This window comes from Pipistrellus kuhlii, unplaced genomic scaffold (genome assembly GCF_014108245.1).
Source record: "Pipistrellus kuhlii isolate mPipKuh1 unplaced genomic scaffold, mPipKuh1.p scaffold_m20_p_17, whole genome shotgun sequence".
NCBI lineage: Eukaryota > Metazoa > Chordata > Mammalia > Chiroptera > Vespertilionidae > Pipistrellus > Pipistrellus kuhlii.
This window is the reverse complement of record NW_023425482.1, coordinates 27,468,006-27,487,774: the sequence shown is the minus strand read 5'-3', so window position 1 is coordinate 27,487,774 and position 19,769 is coordinate 27,468,006. Positions and strand designations below refer to the sequence as shown.

Genomic DNA, 19,769 nt, shown 5'->3' with positions numbered 1-19,769 from the left:
CCCAGCAATACCCTCTTCTCAGCCTCTGCTCCCGGGGTGGGCTCAGCGTGGGCCAGGGCCGCTGGGTGCAGGGCCTAGGGAGAGGTGGCCTTAGGGTTCTTCTCTTCAGTGACACTGACATGACCTGGAACCCCTTCATGGTGTTGGGCTGGGGGCACACTGGGGGCACGCTGGGCCACCTTCTGATTTCACCACCTCTGCCTACATGCATCCAATGCCTGGATGCTGACAGCTCTGGGCTCCGCCCGCACTTGTGGCCCAACGTGACCTCCTGGACCTACTGCCCGATTTCTCTTAGGCCAGGATTGGGCAAACTCACTCATCCACAGAGCCAAACAGCAACAGGACAACGATTGACATTTCTTTGGAGAGCTACATTTTAAAAATATATATATATATATATTTTATTAATATTTTATAGAGAAGAAGGGAGAGAGAGAGAGCTAGAAACATCGATGAGAGAGAAACATCGACCAGCTGCCTCTTGTACACCCCTTACCGGGGATGTGCCCACAACCAAGGTACATGCCCTTGACCGGAATCGAACCCGGGACCTTTCAGTCCGCAGGCTGACGCTCTACCACTGAGCCAAACCAGTTTTGGCAGAGAGCTACATTTTTTAAACTCAGACTTCTACTAATGCCACGTCTTCAACATAGACTCGCCCAGGCAGGCCGTGGTATTTTGTGGAAGAGCCACACTCAAGGGAGCCGCATGTGGCTCTCGAGCCGCAGTTTGCCGTCCACGGTCTTAGGCCAAAGCTGTGGGCTGATTTCAGCCCTGTGGGGTAGAACTTTATCTTTTTCCTCCCCCAGAGGAGAACAGAAGCTCAGAGCGGTGAAGCGGGTAGCTGAAGGCCACACGTCTCTCCGCCGGTGGGGATGAAAGATGCCGATGCCGGGAGGACGGATGCAGGAGCAGCCGCCCAGGCCTCGGACTCAGGCTCCCCTCCGGCCTGCAGGCTGCTGTGAGCTGTCGCTCAGCAAGGATAAGCCATCCACCATCTTCATCCGACTCCCAGGCACGTAGGGCCTGACCCACTGGTCTCAGATTTCAGAAAACCTCCTCTCCCGCTCCCCACAACCGCCCACTTCGGTCCAGACAGGCCCTTGAACTTCCGCAGGGTGAAATGGCGCCACAGGGCAAGTCATTTCCCTTCTGGGGGACCAGGTTCCTCATTTAGCGAGGAGGGCCAGAGTGTTTTTTTGTTTTATTTTTTGTTTTGTTTTTACCTTCCTCACTATTCCCCCACCATCAGTCCCTGTTTCCGGTGGAACAGATTCCATTCCTGTTATTGATTTCTATTAGTCAAGACCCTCTGTTCTAACTGGGAAATAAACATCCAGTGCCCACAGGTCTTTTGTTTTGTTTTATAATATATTTTATTGATTTTTTTTTTTTTTTTACAGAGAGGTAGGGAAAGAGATAGAAGAGTTAGAAACATCGATGAGAGAGAAACATCCATCAGCTGCCTCCTGCACACCTCCCACTGGGGATGTGCCTGCAACCAAGGTACATGCCCTTGCCCGGAATCGAACCTGGGACCCTTCAGTCCGCAGGCTGACGCTCTATCCACTGCGCCACACCGGTTTGGGCAATGCAGACAGGTTTTAACAAAAGCAGAACGCACAGCCCATAAAACCCACCTGGATGCAGTCACTCCCTTTCCTGAAGCAACCCGGGCTCCCCCCGCCCATGGCTGGATGCAGGGCCTGTGGGCCCCCATTTACAGAGGGGGGGCAGCAGGGTCACGGAGGCAGGGGTTTGGCCAGCCTCTCAGAGTCAGTAAAAGCGATGGATGGCAAGTCCAGGTCTGCTCAACCCTGAGGCAGAGAACTCAGGGGGTGCGTTGTTCTTAAAGGGGAAGCACACAGTCCCAATGGGCAGAGCTGCATCCCCCAGGAGGAACATCCCAGCCACACACCTAAGCGGGCGGGGCGGGGCCAAGTGACTGGGCGGGGCCAGGGCCCGGGGGCGGGGCCAGACCGGCCGCATTGGTGAGCTGGCGCCTGCGCAGATCCCGCCGCCGGGCTCGGGCTCCGTGCGCCTCTGGTCCAGCTCCCCGGCGACGCGGGTCCCGCCGTCCGATCCGCTCCGCGCGAGCCCCGCTGCGCCATGAGCCGCTGCGCCGAGGCGGCCGCCGTGGCGGCCACGGTGCCGGGCGTGGGGGGCGCCGGGCCGCGGCCGCAGATGGTGCCCCGCCAGGCGTCCTTCTTCCCGCCGCCCGTGCCCAACCCCTTCGTGCACCACCCGCGCATGGGCACCGCCAGGCGCATCCAGGTGGGTGTGCGCGTCCGGGAGGGGGCACCGGGCGGGGGGCGTGGGTCAGAGCGAGGAGGCATCAGGCGAGGGGTGTGGGTCAGAGAGAGGAGGCATCAGGTGAGGGGTGTGGGTCAGAGAGAGGAGGCATCAGGCGAGGGGTGTGGGTCAGAGCGAGGAGGCATCAGGCGAGAGGTGTGGGTCAGAGAGAGGAGGCATCAGGCGAGGGGTGTGGGTCAGAGAGAGGAGGCATCAGGCGAGGGGTGTGGGTCAGAGAGAGGAGGCATCAGGCGAGGGGTGTGGGTCAGAGAGAGGAGGCATCAGGCGAGGGGTGTGGGTCAGAGAGAGGAGGCATCAGGCGAGGGGTGTGGGTCAGAGAGGAGGCATCAGGGGAGGGGTGTGGGTCAGAGAGAGGAGGCATCAGGCGAGGGGTGTGGGTCAGAGCGAGGAGGCATCAGGCGAGGGGTGTGGGTCAGAGAGAGGAGGCATCAGGGGAGGGGTGTGGGTCAGAGAGAGGAGGCATCAGGCGAGGGGTGTGGGTCAGAGAGAGGAGGCATCAGGGGAGGGGTGTGGGTCAGAGAGGAGGCATCAGGCGAGGGGTGTGGGTCAGAGAGAGGAGGCATCAGGGGAGGGGTGTGGGTCAGAGAGAGGAGGCATCAGGGGAGGGGTGTGGGTCAGAGCGAGGAGGCATCAGGCGAGGGGTGTGGGTCAGAGAGAGGAGGCATCAGGGGAGGGGTGTGGGTCAGAGAGGAGGCATCAGGCGAGGGGTGTGGGTCAGAGAGAGGAGGCATCAGGGGAGGGGTGTGGGTCAGAGAGAGGAGGCATCAGGGGAGGGGTGTGGGTCAGAGAGAGGAGGCATCAGGCGGGGGGTGTGGGTCAGAGAGAGGAGGCATCAGGCGAGGGGTGTGGGTCAGAGAGAGGAGGCATCAGGCGGGGGGTGTGGGTCAGAGAGAGGAGGCATCAGGGGAGGGGTGTGGGTCAGAGAGAGGAGGCATCAGGCGAGGGGTGTGGGTCAGAGAGAGGAGGCATCAGGCGAGGGGTGTGGGTCAGAGAGAGGAGGCATCAGGTGAGGGGTGTGGGTCAGAGCGAGGGTCAGAGAGAGGAGGCATCAGGCGAGGGGTGTGGGTCAGAGAGAGGAGGCATCAGGCGGGGGGTGTGGGTCAGAGAGAGGAGGCATCAGGGGAGGGGTGTGGGTCAGAGAGAGGAGGCAGAGGCAGGAGAGGGACTTGGGCCAGAGAAGGTGCATCAGGGTAGGTGTGGGTCAGGCGTCAGAGAGAGGAGGCAGCCCGGCGAGGGGCGAGGATCTGAGATGAGAGGGTGTGGGGTGCCCTAGGTGTGACAGGGGAGGCATCTGAAGGGGGCGTGCGTCTGGGAAGCAAGGGCTCCGAGGGAGAAAGAGCCATGGATCGGAGAGGAGAGGCGTGTGCGGGGGCTGTGAGTCCGCAAGGGGCGCAGGTGTGGGTCCGAGGATGGAGTGGCCTGGAGGATGGTCTGGGGCGGGAGGGGGTGTGTGAGGAGAGAAGGTGCAGGTCCTCCCAGGAGGAGGCAGAGCAGGCCAGTGGCCGAGGACACGCTCTTTCCATGCGGAGAAGGGGGAACGGATGCGTGAGAACTTCCTTTGGGGTTTGTGAGAACGTAGCTGGCGGTCACATTCACAGGAGAGGGGGTTGGGGGAATTTGTTTGTTGTTTGTTTGTTGAGCGGGTCTGGGATGGGAAGAGTGAGCGAGCACGCAGAGAGCCCAGGTCTGGAGTCGGCACAATAAGTAAGACTGAGAAGATCCAGAGGCATCAAGGGTAGGGAATGGGATCTAGGAAAAGGGATGGTGAGGGTCAGCTTAGAGTGTTTCTTTTTGGTACCAGTCTTCTCCCAAACACCCCTCCTACGTTCAAAGATGAGAGGCAGCGGGGACATTCCTCCCCTGTTAAACATGGCCGCACGCAAAAAGGAAGTGTCCCTTCCTGTGCCTTTTCTTGTAAAGCGCTGCCTTTCCCACGAACAGTCAACCCTCACTCTCTGGACTTCCCCTTCAGTGAGGTTCGCGATCAAAGAACAAGATAGACTGCAAGCTCCATGTGTCCGGTGCGGTCAGTAAGGGGGGTGGAGGGTGGGGTGAAATGTCACAAGTTCCTTTCGTTTGGGTTTGAAATCGTGTGACTGATGCCCTAAGACCATCGTCCCGGGCAGTGGAGGCAGGCGGAGAGCTGGGCTGAGCAGCGGGGGAGGCGGTGAGCGATGACAGACGGGTGTCTGGTGAAAGAAGGGGGTGAACGAGGAAGAGGAAGACCATGTGTAGTAACACCTCTTGGGAAAGAAAGATGTTTGAAGCTTTGATCTTCGCGTCTGTCAGCTGGGAGAGGTTCCCATTGAGTCTTAAACATTTGGAAACACGTAGACATTTAGAAACATGGAGTGCCTGTCCCACAAGATTCATTGTAGTCAAGTCCGCCCTACTTGAATGAAAGTCTGTCCATCTACTGGGCGTCATACTTTTGAAAGAGGATCAGAGTGCCATTATTATAAGGATTTGTATTGCACCTGGAGTGAATGACTTTTTTTTAAATGTATTTATTGATTTTTTTTTTTTACAGAGAGAAAGGGAGAGGGATAGAGTTAGAAATATCAATGAGAGAGAAACTTTGATCAGTTGCCTTCTGCCCACCTCCCACGGGGGACGTGCCCTCAACCAAGGTACACGCCCTTGACCGGAATCGAACCTGGGACCTTTCAGTCCGCAGGCCGACGCTCTATCCACTGAGCCAAACCGGTTTCGGCAGTGACTGTTTTTTAATAGTGTAGCCCGTTAACGGTCGAGGGACTTCCAAACACTAACTGCCAGAGCTAAAGTACAGTGGACAGATCTCGGATCTTCGTCAGAAAACATCTCAGGTCCTGCCCTCTGTTCGCTGTAGGACTCTGGCCGAGGACTCTGCTCCGGACGGGCACTGTCCTCTTCTATTAAATTGGAATAAAGTACATCAAAAGAGGAACAAAATTAAGTGAAGTCATGGGTGGAGAAACCTGGTATTGTTCGCTGATCTTAATGTGGACCATTATGCTATCGGTTGTCTGCACTTTTAAGGTAGTGCTTAAAATGGCCTATTTGTATGGAAAGGAATTGGATGTAGCCTGAGTATTTATTTAAACTAAAAGTAGACCAGAGATACAAGATAAGTGTCAATGGCTTGAATGGTCCAGGTCGGTGGTCGGCAAACTGCGGCTCGTGAGCCACATGCGGCTAATGGCTAATGGGTTTGCCGACCACTGCTAGACTCCATGTTACTGTGTAGTTGGAAACTGTGAGGATTAGGCAAAGAGGTAAAGGGTAGTGTATGGCTGCTCGGCAAACTCATTAGACAACAGAGTCGCAAGCCGCAGTTTGCTGACCACTGGTCCAGGCAAAGGTAGATGCAATTGAAAACCAATGTTGGCTGTATTACCCCGTTTAAAAGACAGATAGACTTCCATTGAAGGATGACTTGCTACGACTCACTCAGGCTAAATTTCACTTGAATTCAGCTTTTCTCTTGAATGAGGATCAGTGTCCTGCTCAAGGACTCTTATCACTTTTGCATCTCATGTCCGGGCTTTGCTTGGTCCCTCACCTTCCTTCTCTTTTTTGACTCGTTAAGGATCTGCTACTTAGGGACATGGGGAAAAAAAAGTAGCCTGGCTTTCATTTCTCCCGTAGACTATGGGGTGGAAATGAGTGTGTAGTTTAGTAATTGTGGTCATTTACCATATAAAACTATTTGTTGAATGCCTACTATGTGCAGGCACAATGCAATTCTCTGGAGATCCAGCAGTGGGAAGAGAAATAAGGACTCTGCCTACTTAAAGCTTATATTTCACAGAAGAAGAAAAAAAACTAAACAAGTACAAAAGCATATAGCTTCATGTTTCTGTAAGCTCAGAGAAGAGGATAAGCCTGGTAGAGTGCTGAAAGAATGCCTCCCTACCGAGGTGAGATATTCCCAAATAGAACTATGATGGAGAATCCTCTGAATTTTTCGGAATTACTCAACATTGCTTTCCTGTTAAGTACTCTTATTTGTTGCAAACATGGAAGAGGCACAGAAAAAAAAAAAAAAAAAAGGTTGCTCCCTATTTGACAACGTACTCAATTAAAATCCATGTTACCTGCTCATTTTGAATGTCGGTGAACCTTCTAGGACAGTGGTCGGCAAACTCATTCGTCCACAGAGCCGAATATCAACAGTACGATTGACATTGCATTGGAGAGCCAAATTTTTTAAACGTAAACTTCTTCTAATGAAACTTCTTCAAAATAGACTCACCCAGGCCGTGGTATTTTGTGGAAGAGCCACACTCCAGGGGCCAAAGAGCCGCATGATATTCTGAAACCTCATTACAGCTTTTCCTTCAGGGTCTATGTGATGGTCCTTTCTTCCATTCAGGATTATCTCTTGGCCATTTGCCAGGCTGTCTTTATTTGACCTGCTTTGTAGTCAACACGCTGCCGCCATCTGTTCTCTGCAGAATTACAGTTCTCATTAAAAGGTACCCTTAAGAGATCGAAAAGGCAAACCATGGGATGGGAGAAAAGATTTTCAATACACCTGCCGATCAACAAAAGACCATTCTAAAGAATAGATACAGAACGCCTACCAATGGATATGAGTAAGACTAACCGCCCCATAAAAATGGGCCGAAGACTTGAACAGGCACTTATTTTAAGAAGTTAAAGGGATGACTAACCAACACCTGAAAAACAGGCTCAGTCTATCCAGGACGTGCGAGTTAAAACCTCCTCGAGAGCATCCTCCACCCGCCAGTGCGGCCGCAAGGACTGACAACACCAAGTGTTGGCGAGGAGGTGAGGCAACAGGAACTTGCATACTTATGTGGAGACATGCAGAATGGTACACCCACTTGGGAAACCAGTTTGGCAGTTTCTTACAGAGCGAAGCATGCCCTGACCCAGCAGTTTCACTCCCTGTGATATGAACATATGTGTTCTCACAAGGACGTGAACGTTAATCCTCATAGTTCAAAAAAACTTATAATACGGCCAACGGTCCACGAACAGAAGAGTGGATAAATGAACTGTGACCTGTCCACACAATGGAATGGTACTGTGCCATTCAAAAGACTGTACCACTTATGCATAGGGCTGCCTGGGGGAATCTCAGAAATACGAAGTGCACGAAGCCAGGCATAAAAGTCCATAGGTGTGGACTTGATACCATTTATATGAAAATCTAGGACAGGCAAGACTATAGTGAAAGAAAGTCTCAGTGGTGGCCAAGGACTGGGGCGAGTGTATTGACCGCAGCGAGGCACAAGGGACCTTGTTGGGTGACCGGAATGCTCTATACCTTGATCGTGGCGGTGTTTGCCTGGCAATATACATTTGAAAAACCCATAATCTATACACTTCAACTAGGTGCATTTTATTTTATGTAAATGATCCTATATAATAAAGAGCTAATATGCTAATTAGACCCAACAGCAGAATGACCGTCAGGACGACCTTCAGATGACCTTCCAGATGAACTTGGGGCTGCGAAGGCCGAGGCAGCTGGGGCTGTGAGAGCCCCTTGCACGACTTTTGGGCATTGGGCCCTCTAGTGTCTTAATAAAGTTGATGTTTTAAAGATGCTAACAACACCAGAGGTTGGCCAGTATGTACAATGGCTGGAAGGGGACATTTTACAAAGGATACAGCCACTTATTTTCTTTATCAACTTTGTCTTTCAGACGTTCTTGCTTGGAATTGTCCTGCTTCCGGTCCGGGCCTTACTGCTTGGCTTAGTTTTATTACTGGCATGGCCATTTGCTGCGATTTCAACAATGTGCAGTCCTGACAAGCTGACCCATCCAATAACGGGTTGGAGGAGGTAAGAGATAGTTACGTCTAAATATTACGTAAGTCACCCTACAGACGTTCCGTTAGCGATCGATAGTTTTATCTTACTGCTCCCTTCTCAATTTTCATTACTCGTTTTTGTTTCTCAGGTGAGACTGTTCTTAATTGATCATATGCAGGAATTACTGCCCAAGTACAGATCATCTTTTGTGGAAGTTGTTACTTCCTAATATTAAAATATTTTGTTTTCTGATTTATTGCCGAAGAGTGATAGATGCCTGGTTCTCTAAGACCCGGTTAGTGTACCTGACACTAAAATAGCTGGCTTCTTTTGCTGTTCTTCCTGAGTTTCCGCGTTTGCTTTTGTGCCTCTGTAATAACTACATACTTCAGCCAGTGATGTAATTAAGTGGGCAAATTATAGTCTATTAACTCATTACTTTAATGATCATTATTATTATTTTAATCCTCACCCGAGCATATTTTCCCATTGATTTTTAGGGAGAGTGGAAGAGAGAGGGAAAGACAGAGAGAAATATTGATGGGAGAGAGACACACCTCGATGGGTTGCCTCCTGCACACACCCCAGCCAGGGCCTAGGCCAGGGAGGAGCCGGCATCTGAGGTATGTGCCCTTGACCGGAATTGAACCCGGGACCCTTCGGTATGCAGGCCAATGCTCTATCCACTGAGCCAAACCAGGTAGGGCTTTAGTAATTATGATTAATAACAATTTAATGTTTCATCAGTAGAGCCAAGTTTTATTAATCATTAGCATGGAGGCCACTGGAACTGCTTGTCACACAGTATGTAATTAGCCTGGTGCTAGAGAATGGACTGATGATAAACTGAAGTTACTAGGAAAAGTCCATCCCCTTGGGGCAGAACCCACTGGTTGCCATATGTACGTCTATTCTGAAAAGCGAAGACCCTTCACGTGGACTCCTGAGATTTCATAGAAATCCATAGGTGGGCTTTAGGGCACTGTTCAACTTTCTGAAATTATGCCCATATTTTTTGTACACAAAGGTCTATACCTATTTATCTCAACCTCAAGTGAGATTATGTACCCCAAAATTTTGAGAAACACTGTTTTAGAAGCTTTTTAGGAAATAGGCAATTGGCCGTTAAGTTCATGTTTGAGTGAACAAATGGCAACATGAAACACACTGACGCCCGTTTGAACCGGAATTAAATCCATGGCCCACAATGCCCCGGGGAGAAATTATGCCACCTCCACCCTTGCCAGTCAGACTTCTTTGTTTTAGTTTTATTTTAAAAAATATATTTTATTGATTTTTTACAGAGAGGAAGGGAGAGGGATAGAGAGTTAGAAACATTGATGAGCAAGAAACATCAATCAGCTGCCTCCTGCACACCCCCTACTGGGGTTGTGCCTGCAATCAAGGTACATGCCCTTGACCGGAATTGAACCTGGGACCATTGAGTCCGCAGGCCAATGCTCTATCCCACATGTGTCAAACACAAGGCCCTCGGGCCAAATCCGTCCCGCCAGGCCTTGCAATGTGGCCTGCACCGTGCTGTCATCACTGCACTCCGCTGCGTTTCCATCACAATGACAGTTTATGACTGTTCAGTAAACCATTCGGCCCGCGATTTAGGCTGGATTTTAGATTTTGGCCCCTTCTCTGATTGAGTTCGACACCCCTACTCTATCCACTGAGCCAAACTGGATAGGGCCAGACTCCTTTGTTTTATAACTCAAGGTTGTCTGTCCTTAAAAACATACTGTAAGTGACATTTTTCATCACCCACTGATTCCTTTCCCTTATGTCCTTGGTTGCTATGATAGTGGCTGGTAGAGACCCATGATAAGGAAAAGAACAGCCTAAAAGGTCAGGAAACAGATCAAATAAAGGTTGGCAAAGGAAGTCCTAGTTTCTTCAATGGAGCCTCCTCTGAAACAGATGACATTGGCGTTATTACACAAACACTAGCCTTTTAGCCGTTAAAAACGTATCTTACCTAGAAGTTTTTCGTGACTGTGACTAGGGGGCACTCTGGAATGTGGTTGTCAGAAGCTGCATCGCTATAATCAGAAACAGGACTTGTGGGAACCCTGGGAGAGAGGGCGCTTTTTATCACTACATCCACAGAGATCTCAACTCGAAACGAAAAGGGCAAGCAGGAGAGAGACGGTCATTTCCCCGTGCCTCTGGGAAAGTCCTCTGGCTTCTGGTCTCACTTCTGCTTGCTGTGACGTCAGGGGCAGACCAGCTTCCGCAGTCGCTCGTTGCTTCAGAGTTCCTCTCTATCGCATTACGAGATAGTTGAGACAATGAGGTGGGAAGGCCGCCTACTAAAACGCTCATCGTTGTTTCAGGGGCGGATGCATGTAGTATTGTATGTACATACCGAGATGTCTGTCCCGTGTTTCCATTTCTAGGGAGTTTATGTTTTGGTTTCTCGATGCATGTGAGTCTGTCAAGGACAGGGGCTGGGCCTTCCTTGTCTTGTGTGCCCAAAATTGTGTTTCCTGGCACAATTAAAAAAAAAAAAATCAAGTATTTTTTTAAAAATTTATTTTATTGATTTTTTAAGGGAGGAAGGGAGAGGGATAGAGAGCTAGAAACATCGATGAGAGAGAAACATCGACCAGTTGCCTCCTGCACACCCCTTCCTGCCCACAACCGAGGTACATGCCCTTGACTGGAATCGAACCTCACCTTTCAGTCCGCAGTCTGATGCTCTATCCACTGACCCAAACCGGTTTCGGTTCCTGGAACAATTTGATGAATGACCTATCCTTTGGGAAATGTTAGCCGTTAGATTTCCAGAATTGTCTAAGGGAGTGACAGCGAGGTGGTGGATTTTCTTAAGATTCTTGATGATGTCTTAGAAGGCTGGCTTTTAAAGAATTATTCCTAAAATAACGCCGAGGACAGTTTCAGCATGAGAATTCTGAAAGTGTTTGGGGAGATGGCAGCGTCTTTGTTACTCATACCCAGGGTGCTTGCCTGGCAGGGCAGTACTATTTGAATTTCTCAGAGGGATGTGTGTTGAAAACTCACTCTGTTCACTTTAGAGTCACAGAAGAATAGAGCCACTTACTAGCCATATGTCCTTGGAGAGAAAAAAAATCACTTCTCTGCACCTCAGTTTGCCCATCTGTAAAATGGGGATAACAATAAGTGACACCGGTTGTATAAAATTGGGTTGAGGATGAAAGGAATGAATATAGGTAGGGAATTTCAAGTAGTTCCTGGCAGAAAGCCTTGTTCCAGGAAAGTGTTAATTATGCTTCTTTACTTGTATTTTATTTTTTAATTTAAAAAAATATATTTTATTGATTTTTTAAGGTATTTATTTATTTTTATTTTTAAAAATGTTTTATTGATTTTTCACAGAGAGGAAGAGTGAGGGATAGAGAGCTAGAAACATCGATGAGAGAGAATCATCCATCAGCTGCCTCCTGCACACCCCCCACTGGGGATGTGCCCGCAACCAAGATACATGCCCTTGACCGGAATCGAACCTGGGACCTTTCAGTCCGCAGGCCGACGCTCTATCCACTGAGACACACCCGTTTCGGCTTTACTTGTGTTTTAAAACGAAGTGTTCTGATCTGTTCGGGGTCCTGCGCTGTGTTTTGGAGTAAAAGCCCAGCGTTAGCTGCAGTGGGCAGAGCTGACTCTGTCTTTTCCGTGTGTGTGTTCGCAGGAAGGCCACTGAGCCCGTGCTGCGGTTCCTGGGCCGGGCCATGTTCTTCTCCATGGGCTTCTCCGTGACCGTGAAGGGGAAGATCGCCAGCCCCGTGGAGGCCCCGATTTTCGTGGTGGCCCCTCACTCCACGTTCTTCGACGGGATTGCCTGCATCGCCGCCGGGCTACCGTCCATGGTTTCTCGAAACGAGAATGTGCAGGTGCCTCTGATAGGCAGTAAGTACTTGTAAGGTAACAAAGTTTTTCACGTTCCTGCATTGTAAAAATCATATTTCGTTGACTGGCAGATTGTTTAGAATATATTTTATTGATTTTTTTTACAGAGAGGAAGAGGGATAGAGAGTTAGAAACATTGATGGGAGAGAAACATCAATCAGCTGCCTCCTGCACACTTCCTACTGGGGATGTGCAGGTAACCATGGTACTCGCTCTTGACCAGAATCGAACCTGGGACCCTTCAGTCCACAGGCTGCCGCTCTATCCCTTGAGCCAAACCAGTCAGGGCTCCTGCCAGATTTTTAAGACACTTGAAAACGATGAAATATCTCAAAACATATTTACCTTCCTTTTAATGAGGTGCTATATCGAAAGAATGACTTTATGAAAAAAGATTAGACTTCCTTATATAATTCTTTTAAAATGGTACCTTTAGCACTATACCATCATCTCTTTCTGTACTTATATATCAGAGGCCAGTTTTTCAAATACCAAACATGCTTGATTCTTTTGGAGGGATAAATGTGACCACAGAATTTGTGGGAGCACCCGATGGATGCATGCTGCTTCATGAATGTCTCTTTAGGGATCAGGCCGACGAACACACTACAAGTTTTGTCCTACCTCTGCTTTTTTCCTTTCCCCCAAATCTCTCTGAGAGACCAATGTGTAAATCTCTGAAAACGATGATGTGGAACAATAAGTACTTCCTGCCATAAAAAGACAGTGAAGCAAGTGGAATGTTTTTCCCACCAGATGCTTGGGCACCTCCCGAGGGTAATAGTCTCCAAGTAACTGGTCCCAAGGTCATGGCAAGCATAGACGATATTGAGAGTGTGAAAGTCGCCCGATGTTGCCTTGGTACCATGCAGAAATGATAGTCACTCATGCAGCTAAGAGCGACACTCCTTCTCAGTGTAACTCTCTGCTTTGCGTAACGGGCGTTTTCCTGGAAAATTGCGTGGCAATGGATTTTTGGCAAATTCAGATCTAGGTTGCCTGTGCTAGGAAGGGATGCATTTCAAAGATTGTTGTACCGAGAATTTTAGTAAAATGACTAGTAATTGCTTTGGAGTCCTGTGCGCTATGAATTCACATGCTCAGTGTTCAGGCTGTCCCTAAAATAAAACCAGATCATCTTGCCACGTCAAAAGCCTAATGTCAACTGAGGAAGAAGACCTATAGGGAACAGATTGCATCGGCTGCTTTTCATATTCCTGCTGCCGATGTCTGTGAAGCCAATGAAATAGTTTTAGCTAGGGATGTCCACCTCTCCTTTTAGAACCGGAAGCTAAGTTCTAACTAACGTTGAATTAGAGGGCGTGTGTGTGTGTGTGTGTGTGTGTGTGTGTGTGTCTTTTTTAAGTTGTTCTCTTTTATTTGCTTTCATTTTAATTTCCATACAGTTTGTTTAATGATTTACCCAGTGTTATCACATTGGTAGCGGTAGCCAAAAAAAAAAGAAAGAAAAGAAAAGAAAAGAAAGGCTTGGTTGTAAATTTTGTTTGTTTTAAAGGACTGTTACGGGCTCTGCAGCCAGTGTTGGTATCCCGTGTGGACCCAGATTCCCGGAAAAACACCATAAATGAAATCATAAGGCGTGCCACGTCGGGAGGGGAATGGCCCCAGGTAAAAACACACAAGGCGATGTTGGGAATTGAGTGTAAGAAGTCCTCTTTGTCACGGGGTACTCATGGAACTAAATGTATCACTCCTTTTTTAGTCCCCCCAACGCTTTGAACCAAGTTTTACTACGTGTTCTAAAAAGTAACTCCCTGCCTCTGAATTTATTTTCCTTTGCAAAGATGAGATGCAAATGCACCGTTGTACTCAACAGGGTGGAGGGTTTATACTAAAAAAGGAATTGAGGTCTTGACTCTTCTCTGAAGTTTTTTGGGATAGAGATTTTCAGTTCGGGGGTGTGTGGGGGGGTGCGTGTCAGAATCACCTGTAGAAGCTTTTCACACTTGACAGTCTCATCACCCCCCTTCCCCTGGAATGAATGCCTTTTGAAGGTGAGGGAGGGGCAGCACTGATGGGATAAAGAGGGCCCCATGGGTGATGCTGGTAAGTATTTCTGTACTGTTGCCCAGGTGAAAGCAGCCGATCGCTAGCAGAACTCATGGCTCTGCAGTGATCTGGCCATCCCTTATGATGTGTAGATGTTAGAGTACCCAGAAGAGCGGGGCCCACTGGGAGGCTGTAGAAACCAAAGCATGTGAGGAAACTATATATATAAAAGCCTAAGCGACTGTTACGACCTAACGACCAGTTGACTAGTCGCTATGACGCACACTGACCACCAGGGGGCAGATGTTCAACGCAGGAGCTGCTCCCTGGTGGCCAGTGTTCTCCCATAGCCAACCTCACGCAGCAGGCCAACCTCCTGTGGTCCCTCCACCCTGGCCGGCTGGCCCCAATCTTCTCAATATGGATTGGGCAAGATGGCCCCCATAGGCCCTAATGGCCTGCCAGGCTGAGGGACCTCACCAGTGCACGAATCTGTGCACTGGGCCTCTAGCGATTTAATAAGAGTGAATGGGGAAAACTGGCATTTGGAATAAGGATGTCATTTTTTTCTCTTTGGATCCAAAGAATAGATCTAGGTCTGGTAGGTGAAAGTTAACACACAGGTAGATTTTCACTCATTTTGCTCAACTTGAGGGACTTACTGTCCAGAGGTAGAATCATCAGAAACCATGTGCGGGGGGGATATTATAGAAAGAGTTCAAGCATTGGAAATGCTAGTTGACTTTTAATGCCCCCTCCAACTCTGAGACTTCGTGATTCATTGTTAACAGGGCAGCTAGAGAATGACCGCTGGAGGAATCACAGTTGCTATTTGGGTCTCATTGTCATCGGAATCCAGTTTTTTTTTTTAAATTGGAGGGTGGAATGGCACCTACTCATCATTTCAATTTTACAAGCCACCTTTTATAGTGGTGATGTAGCCTAATGACGTTTCTCTCCCTAATTATTATTATAAAATACTTATTACTAGCTACAGGGGGAGCAGGAATTTTCTGTGTTGTTTTATGTGCTTGACGATTTAACTCCTTGCTCATTTCTACAATAAATGCCTCAGAGAATGAGTGAATGGGGAAACTGACTCTGCTGAGTGTCTTTCACACGGAAAACACAAGGAAGTGTGCTCACAGCTAAAATCACTTCCACAGAGAGATATAAAGTTGTGTTTCCTAAGTCCACAAATTCAAGGAAGGACAAAGCATATTGTAAACAACTCGCTCCTCCTTTTCCCTCCGGGCCTTTAGCTGGGAGTGATATCATTCAATGGGAGAACTGAAACAAAGAAGTAGGAAGTGAGGTGGTTGAGGGTGTAGAGCTGCTGCAGAAAGAATGTAATATTGCCTACACGTGCCCTTGACCATGACTTAGGTCTAAATCTGTTAGGATCCTACATTACCATCAGGATATAAGTGTATATTCTATTCAAAGCTTTAATCTATTTTCTAATTACCTTATTGGTCAGACTACCCTTCATGTGAAGGAAAAGCAAATGCCTGTCATCTGATTCTGGCTTTCATTAGAATCAAGGGTGAGCCTTGGGTCTCGTCTATGTCTTGTAAGAATTGGCAGCTATCTGTGTGATAATGAGAAAGTGAATAATGAGCTAATCGATTCATTAGACTGAAATATTAAATCTATTCCTTTTCTTTCAAGATACTAGTTTTCCCAGAAGGTACTTGTACTAATCGCTCCTGTTTGATTACTTTTAAACCAGGTGAGATCAATTAAATTATGTATTGTGGCAAAGTCGTATGGGCGATTTCTCGAATGATTTTATCGTAATGCACCACGTAACGCGTTGGTTTGCTCTGAGCGTTGCTTCTTTTCCGGCAAAAATGTCTTAATGGTGTGAAGCCACAGAATGCACTTCTTTACTTTCTCTTTTGGTATCAGAACTGCTTCTTCCTTGGAGAGAAAGAGAGAGAGAGAACATGTGTGTGTGTGTGTGTGTGTTTGAGCAGAACCTACCGGTGGATTTTCCTTTTTCTCCAGGGACGTGGTCACAGGCACCCAGGGTCCTGTGTCATCAAGTGGAAACCTATTTCGATGATCATTATCATGCCTTCTAAGGCTTGTTTAATTTTTTAATATTACCAAGCCATGAGTTTGATAGTAATGTGTAATTTTACAGCACTTGGTAATACTTTATTTTTTTAAAATATGTTTTATTTATTTTTTACAGAGAGGGAGAGAGAGGGATAGAGAGTTAGAAACATCGATGAGAGAGAAACATCGATCAGCTGCCTCCTGCACATCCCCTACTGGGGATCTGCCCGCAACCAATATACATGCCCTTGACCGGAATCGAACCTGGAGTCCTTCAGTCCACAGGCTGACGCTCTATCCACTACCAAACCGGTCAGGGCACTTGGTAATACTTTAAAGTGTTTCTGTATTGGCTGCCAGAATGCTCATAGCCGAAGTTAAAAACCCACTTTTGTCCACTGCGGTAGTTCTGGCTTCAAGCATTTGGTGTCATCTACAGTAGATTCTCTTACTTCCCCTTTGTCTTGATTTTTGCCATGGCTTTGGGAAAGAGAATCCTGCTGAGTAATAGGTATTTGGGAAATGAAAGCCCATGGGGATGTCAGTAAGGGAATATTTTAAGGGACAGACCCAACGTTTCATACTTTGCTTGCATAATTCTGGGTTTTCAAACTCTCGAGTTTTGGCAAACACGAGGGATTTACCAACATTTTGCAAGTATCCTCTTATGTGTGCTCTGAAAGCATCTGCTTCTGTATGCCATTTCCTACTCATCTTCTCTGCTGTGAGACCTGCACGCACACAAAGCCCGTGTAATCAGATTCCATCCTGCTCCTAGGCGCCTTCATCCCAGGAGTGCCCGTGCAGCCCATCCTCCTCCGGTACCCCAACAAGCTGGTAAGCACCCCGTTTCCCTGGGCGGAGACTTTCGGACATCCTGACAGCACAGATGCCCCAGGGCCCCTTCTGACCATTTGAATAACGGTCTGGAGAGAGGAGTGGTGGGAGCAGAGGGGAAGTCTCATTCCCCTTGTTTTTTTTTTTTTTTTTTTTTTTTTTTTTTGTGTGTGTGTGTGTGTGTGTGTGTGTTTTAAATATATTTTATTGATTTTAGAGAGGAAGGGAGAGGGAAAGAGAGAGAGAAACATCAGTGATGACAAAGAATCATTGATTGGCTGCCTCCTGCACGCCTCCTACTGGGGATCGAGCCCACAGCCCTGGCATATGCTCTTGACCGGAATCGAACCCGGGACCCTTCAGTCCACAGGCCGATGCTCTATCCATTGAGCCAAACCGGCTAGGGCACTTCGCATTTCTTTAAACTTTTCTCTCAGATTACCCACTCTCTCTCTTTAGGAAAACTGATTTTTTGGGGGGATTCTGTAAGCAAATTCATTGTCCAGATAAGTTCCTATTCAGTGGAAAATAGCTAAGCATGCATGATATTTTTTAAAAGCGCTCCATCCACCGTTGTTTAACAATAAGAACGTTCTGGCTTTACTTTTCCAACATGACGCTTTTCAGTTAGAAAGCCCATGCCTACCAGTATGGGAATGAGGTTTCTGATTCCCTTTGGTAATCTCTGAACGAACAGCTTCAATTCTCTTTCATTGTAGGACACGGTGACGTGGACGTGGCAAGGATATACGTTGTAAGTCGCTCCCCTCTATTATTGACATACATCTCATGCTAGTGAAGAAGAAGAAAGATTTTTTTTTTTTAAAGACTTGTTCTGAAAGTAAAGATTTCTCATCAGATCCTTACATCTGGTAGCTGACCCGTCTCTGTAGACAGCACCCCTCTCTTGCCCATGAGCCTCGTGGTGCACATGTACACAGTCCCTGCCTTGTCACATTCTAATGGGTCTTCGGGGCTTACCCACCGCCTCTTGCCAACACCCCAGCAACCTAGTTTGCATCTTACATAGCTTTCATTCTGCGGTTCCCTTTCCATTGCCGATTCAGCGCTATCTAACATCTTGATTGCTATTTTACTATATATAGTTTGGCGTCAGCGGCCCAGAGGTCAGGCAGGCCTGTGGCCTACAGTGTGAGCTGGGAAAAGAGTAGCCAAGCTTACAGCTTCGTTCCGGAGGTGAGAAGCGTAGGGCTCAGCACTTTCTAAAAACTCCTCAGAGAGGCGAGAAACACCGTTTGCCTCTTAAGCCGAAGTGAAACGGGCCTTTACCTAGGACGGAACCTGCAGAGTCTCCGTCCGTCCGCGGCCTGTTGATGTTTCGGTGAGAAACGTGCTCTGCCAGGGGTTTTCCCTATCAGGCCTCGGATACTGTTGTGCACAGAATTCAAGTACCCTTGTTGGTGGACAGGTGGCAGCCCCTGGGAAATACTGAAAAGGAAATCATTTGCTTTCCCCAAGGATCTTATGGCCTCCCCCTGAGACTGACCTGTTAAGACAGTTCCCACGAATTCTGGATGTCAGATACTGCTACACCTTCTCTCTCCAGTTTGTGCCCGTGAGCTGCTTTGAAATAATACATTAAAAAAAAATATATATATATTAATGATTTTTTTAAAGAGAGGAAGGGAGAGGGATAGAGAGCTAGAAACATCGATGAGAGAGAGACATCGATCAACCGCCTCCTGCACATCCCCGGTAGGGCAACCAATGTACATGCCCTTGACCGGAATCGAACCTGGGACCCTTCAGTCCGCAGCCAACGCTCTATCCACTGAGCCAAACTGGTTTCGGCAAAATAATACATTTAAGTCAGAAATCGTAACAGGTGAACCGGCCGCACCTGTTCCTGTTGATCAACGTGTCAGAGAGGTGTGTCCCTCTCACACTGCGGTCCTTGAAGCAAGGTCAAGGGCATCCAGAATAAAGGGCGTAAATGGCAAAGGGCATCGAAGACACGATGTTCCTGCCCGCCCTTCAGGAAATCTGTGTCCTCCTTTGGCTAGTGTAAAACTTGCACGGCGCTGCTGGCTGTGAGGAACTAGGGTTCAGCTTTTTGACGGAAACTCAGGAGGGACAATCAGTACGAGAGCATTTTAGAAAAAGACTAAAAATTGGGTGGAGAGTGTATTTCTGTTTCCCAGCGTGGGCCATCCTGGGAGCCTCACACGTTGAGTTCCTCAAGGAGCTGGTGAGTTTGAGTTCACTGTTCTGTCCATATGATTTTTTGTTGTTGTTGTTCAGGGAGATGTGAAGGTCAAAGAAGGGAAAGCTTTTCCATCCATGCAGCATTTATAAACCCAGACTATGTACGGCGTTTGGCCTGAGTGCTCTGTGTGCAGGGCGGGTTGTTGGGTAATAGTAGGCGATCCTTGTCTCACCGTGTAAAGGGAACTTCTCTTCTTCCTCTTCAGCTTTCAGCTGTGTGTGCTCACCTTCTGCCAGCCCTTCACAAGGGTGGAAGTTGAGGTAAGTCATTCAAAACGTGGCTGTGGAGCTTGAGATTTGGCCTTTCCTTTTATTTTGAACTAGAGGCTCGGTGCACGAAATTTGTGCACAGGTAGGGTGCCTAGACCTGGCTGGCGATCAGTACCAATTTGTGGGGTGACCAGCAGGGCGATCAGGGGGGCCCCCTGCTGGCACTCTCTTTGACTGGCCTGGGGCCTGCAGTCTGGGGTCAGCTCCTGCATTGAGCATCTGCCCCCGGTGGTCAGTGTGCATCATAGCGACCAATCGTCCTGTCATTTGGTCTATTTGCATATTAGGTTTTCATTATATAGAGCTAGTGGTCCAGTGCATGAAATTCGTGCACGGGGTGATGTCCCTCAGCCCAGCCTGCACCCTCTTCAATCTG

General features: G+C 48.3%; 1 protein-coding gene across 4 annotated transcripts in view; it reads left to right on the top strand.

Moving 5' to 3' along the window:
- The first annotated feature begins 2,041 nt into the window (after positions 1 to 2,041).
- Positions 2,042 to 19,769, top strand: part of LPCAT2 (lysophosphatidylcholine acyltransferase 2) — a 43,414-nt gene continuing 25,686 nt past the window's right edge. Inside the window, exons 1-8 of one of the 4 annotated variants that reach the window (XM_036440733.2) lie at positions 2,042 to 2,280; positions 7,980 to 8,119; positions 11,769 to 11,986; positions 13,503 to 13,615; positions 15,668 to 15,728; positions 16,839 to 16,897; positions 17,617 to 17,651; positions 19,330 to 19,384. In XM_036440733.2, the coding sequence (XP_036296626.1) occupies positions 2,116 to 2,280; positions 7,980 to 8,119; positions 11,769 to 11,986; positions 13,503 to 13,615; positions 15,668 to 15,728; positions 16,839 to 16,897; positions 17,617 to 17,651; positions 19,330 to 19,384 (846 nt within the window). In that variant the 5' untranslated portion in view covers positions 2,042 to 2,115. Of the gene's footprint in view, positions 2,281 to 4,211; positions 4,234 to 6,669; positions 6,780 to 7,979; positions 8,120 to 11,768; positions 11,987 to 13,502; positions 13,616 to 15,667; positions 15,729 to 16,838; positions 16,898 to 17,616; positions 17,652 to 19,329; positions 19,385 to 19,769 lie in introns of those variants that run through there. The other 3 variants (XM_036440732.2, XM_045582852.1, XM_036440734.2) reach the window with 3 other exon arrangements.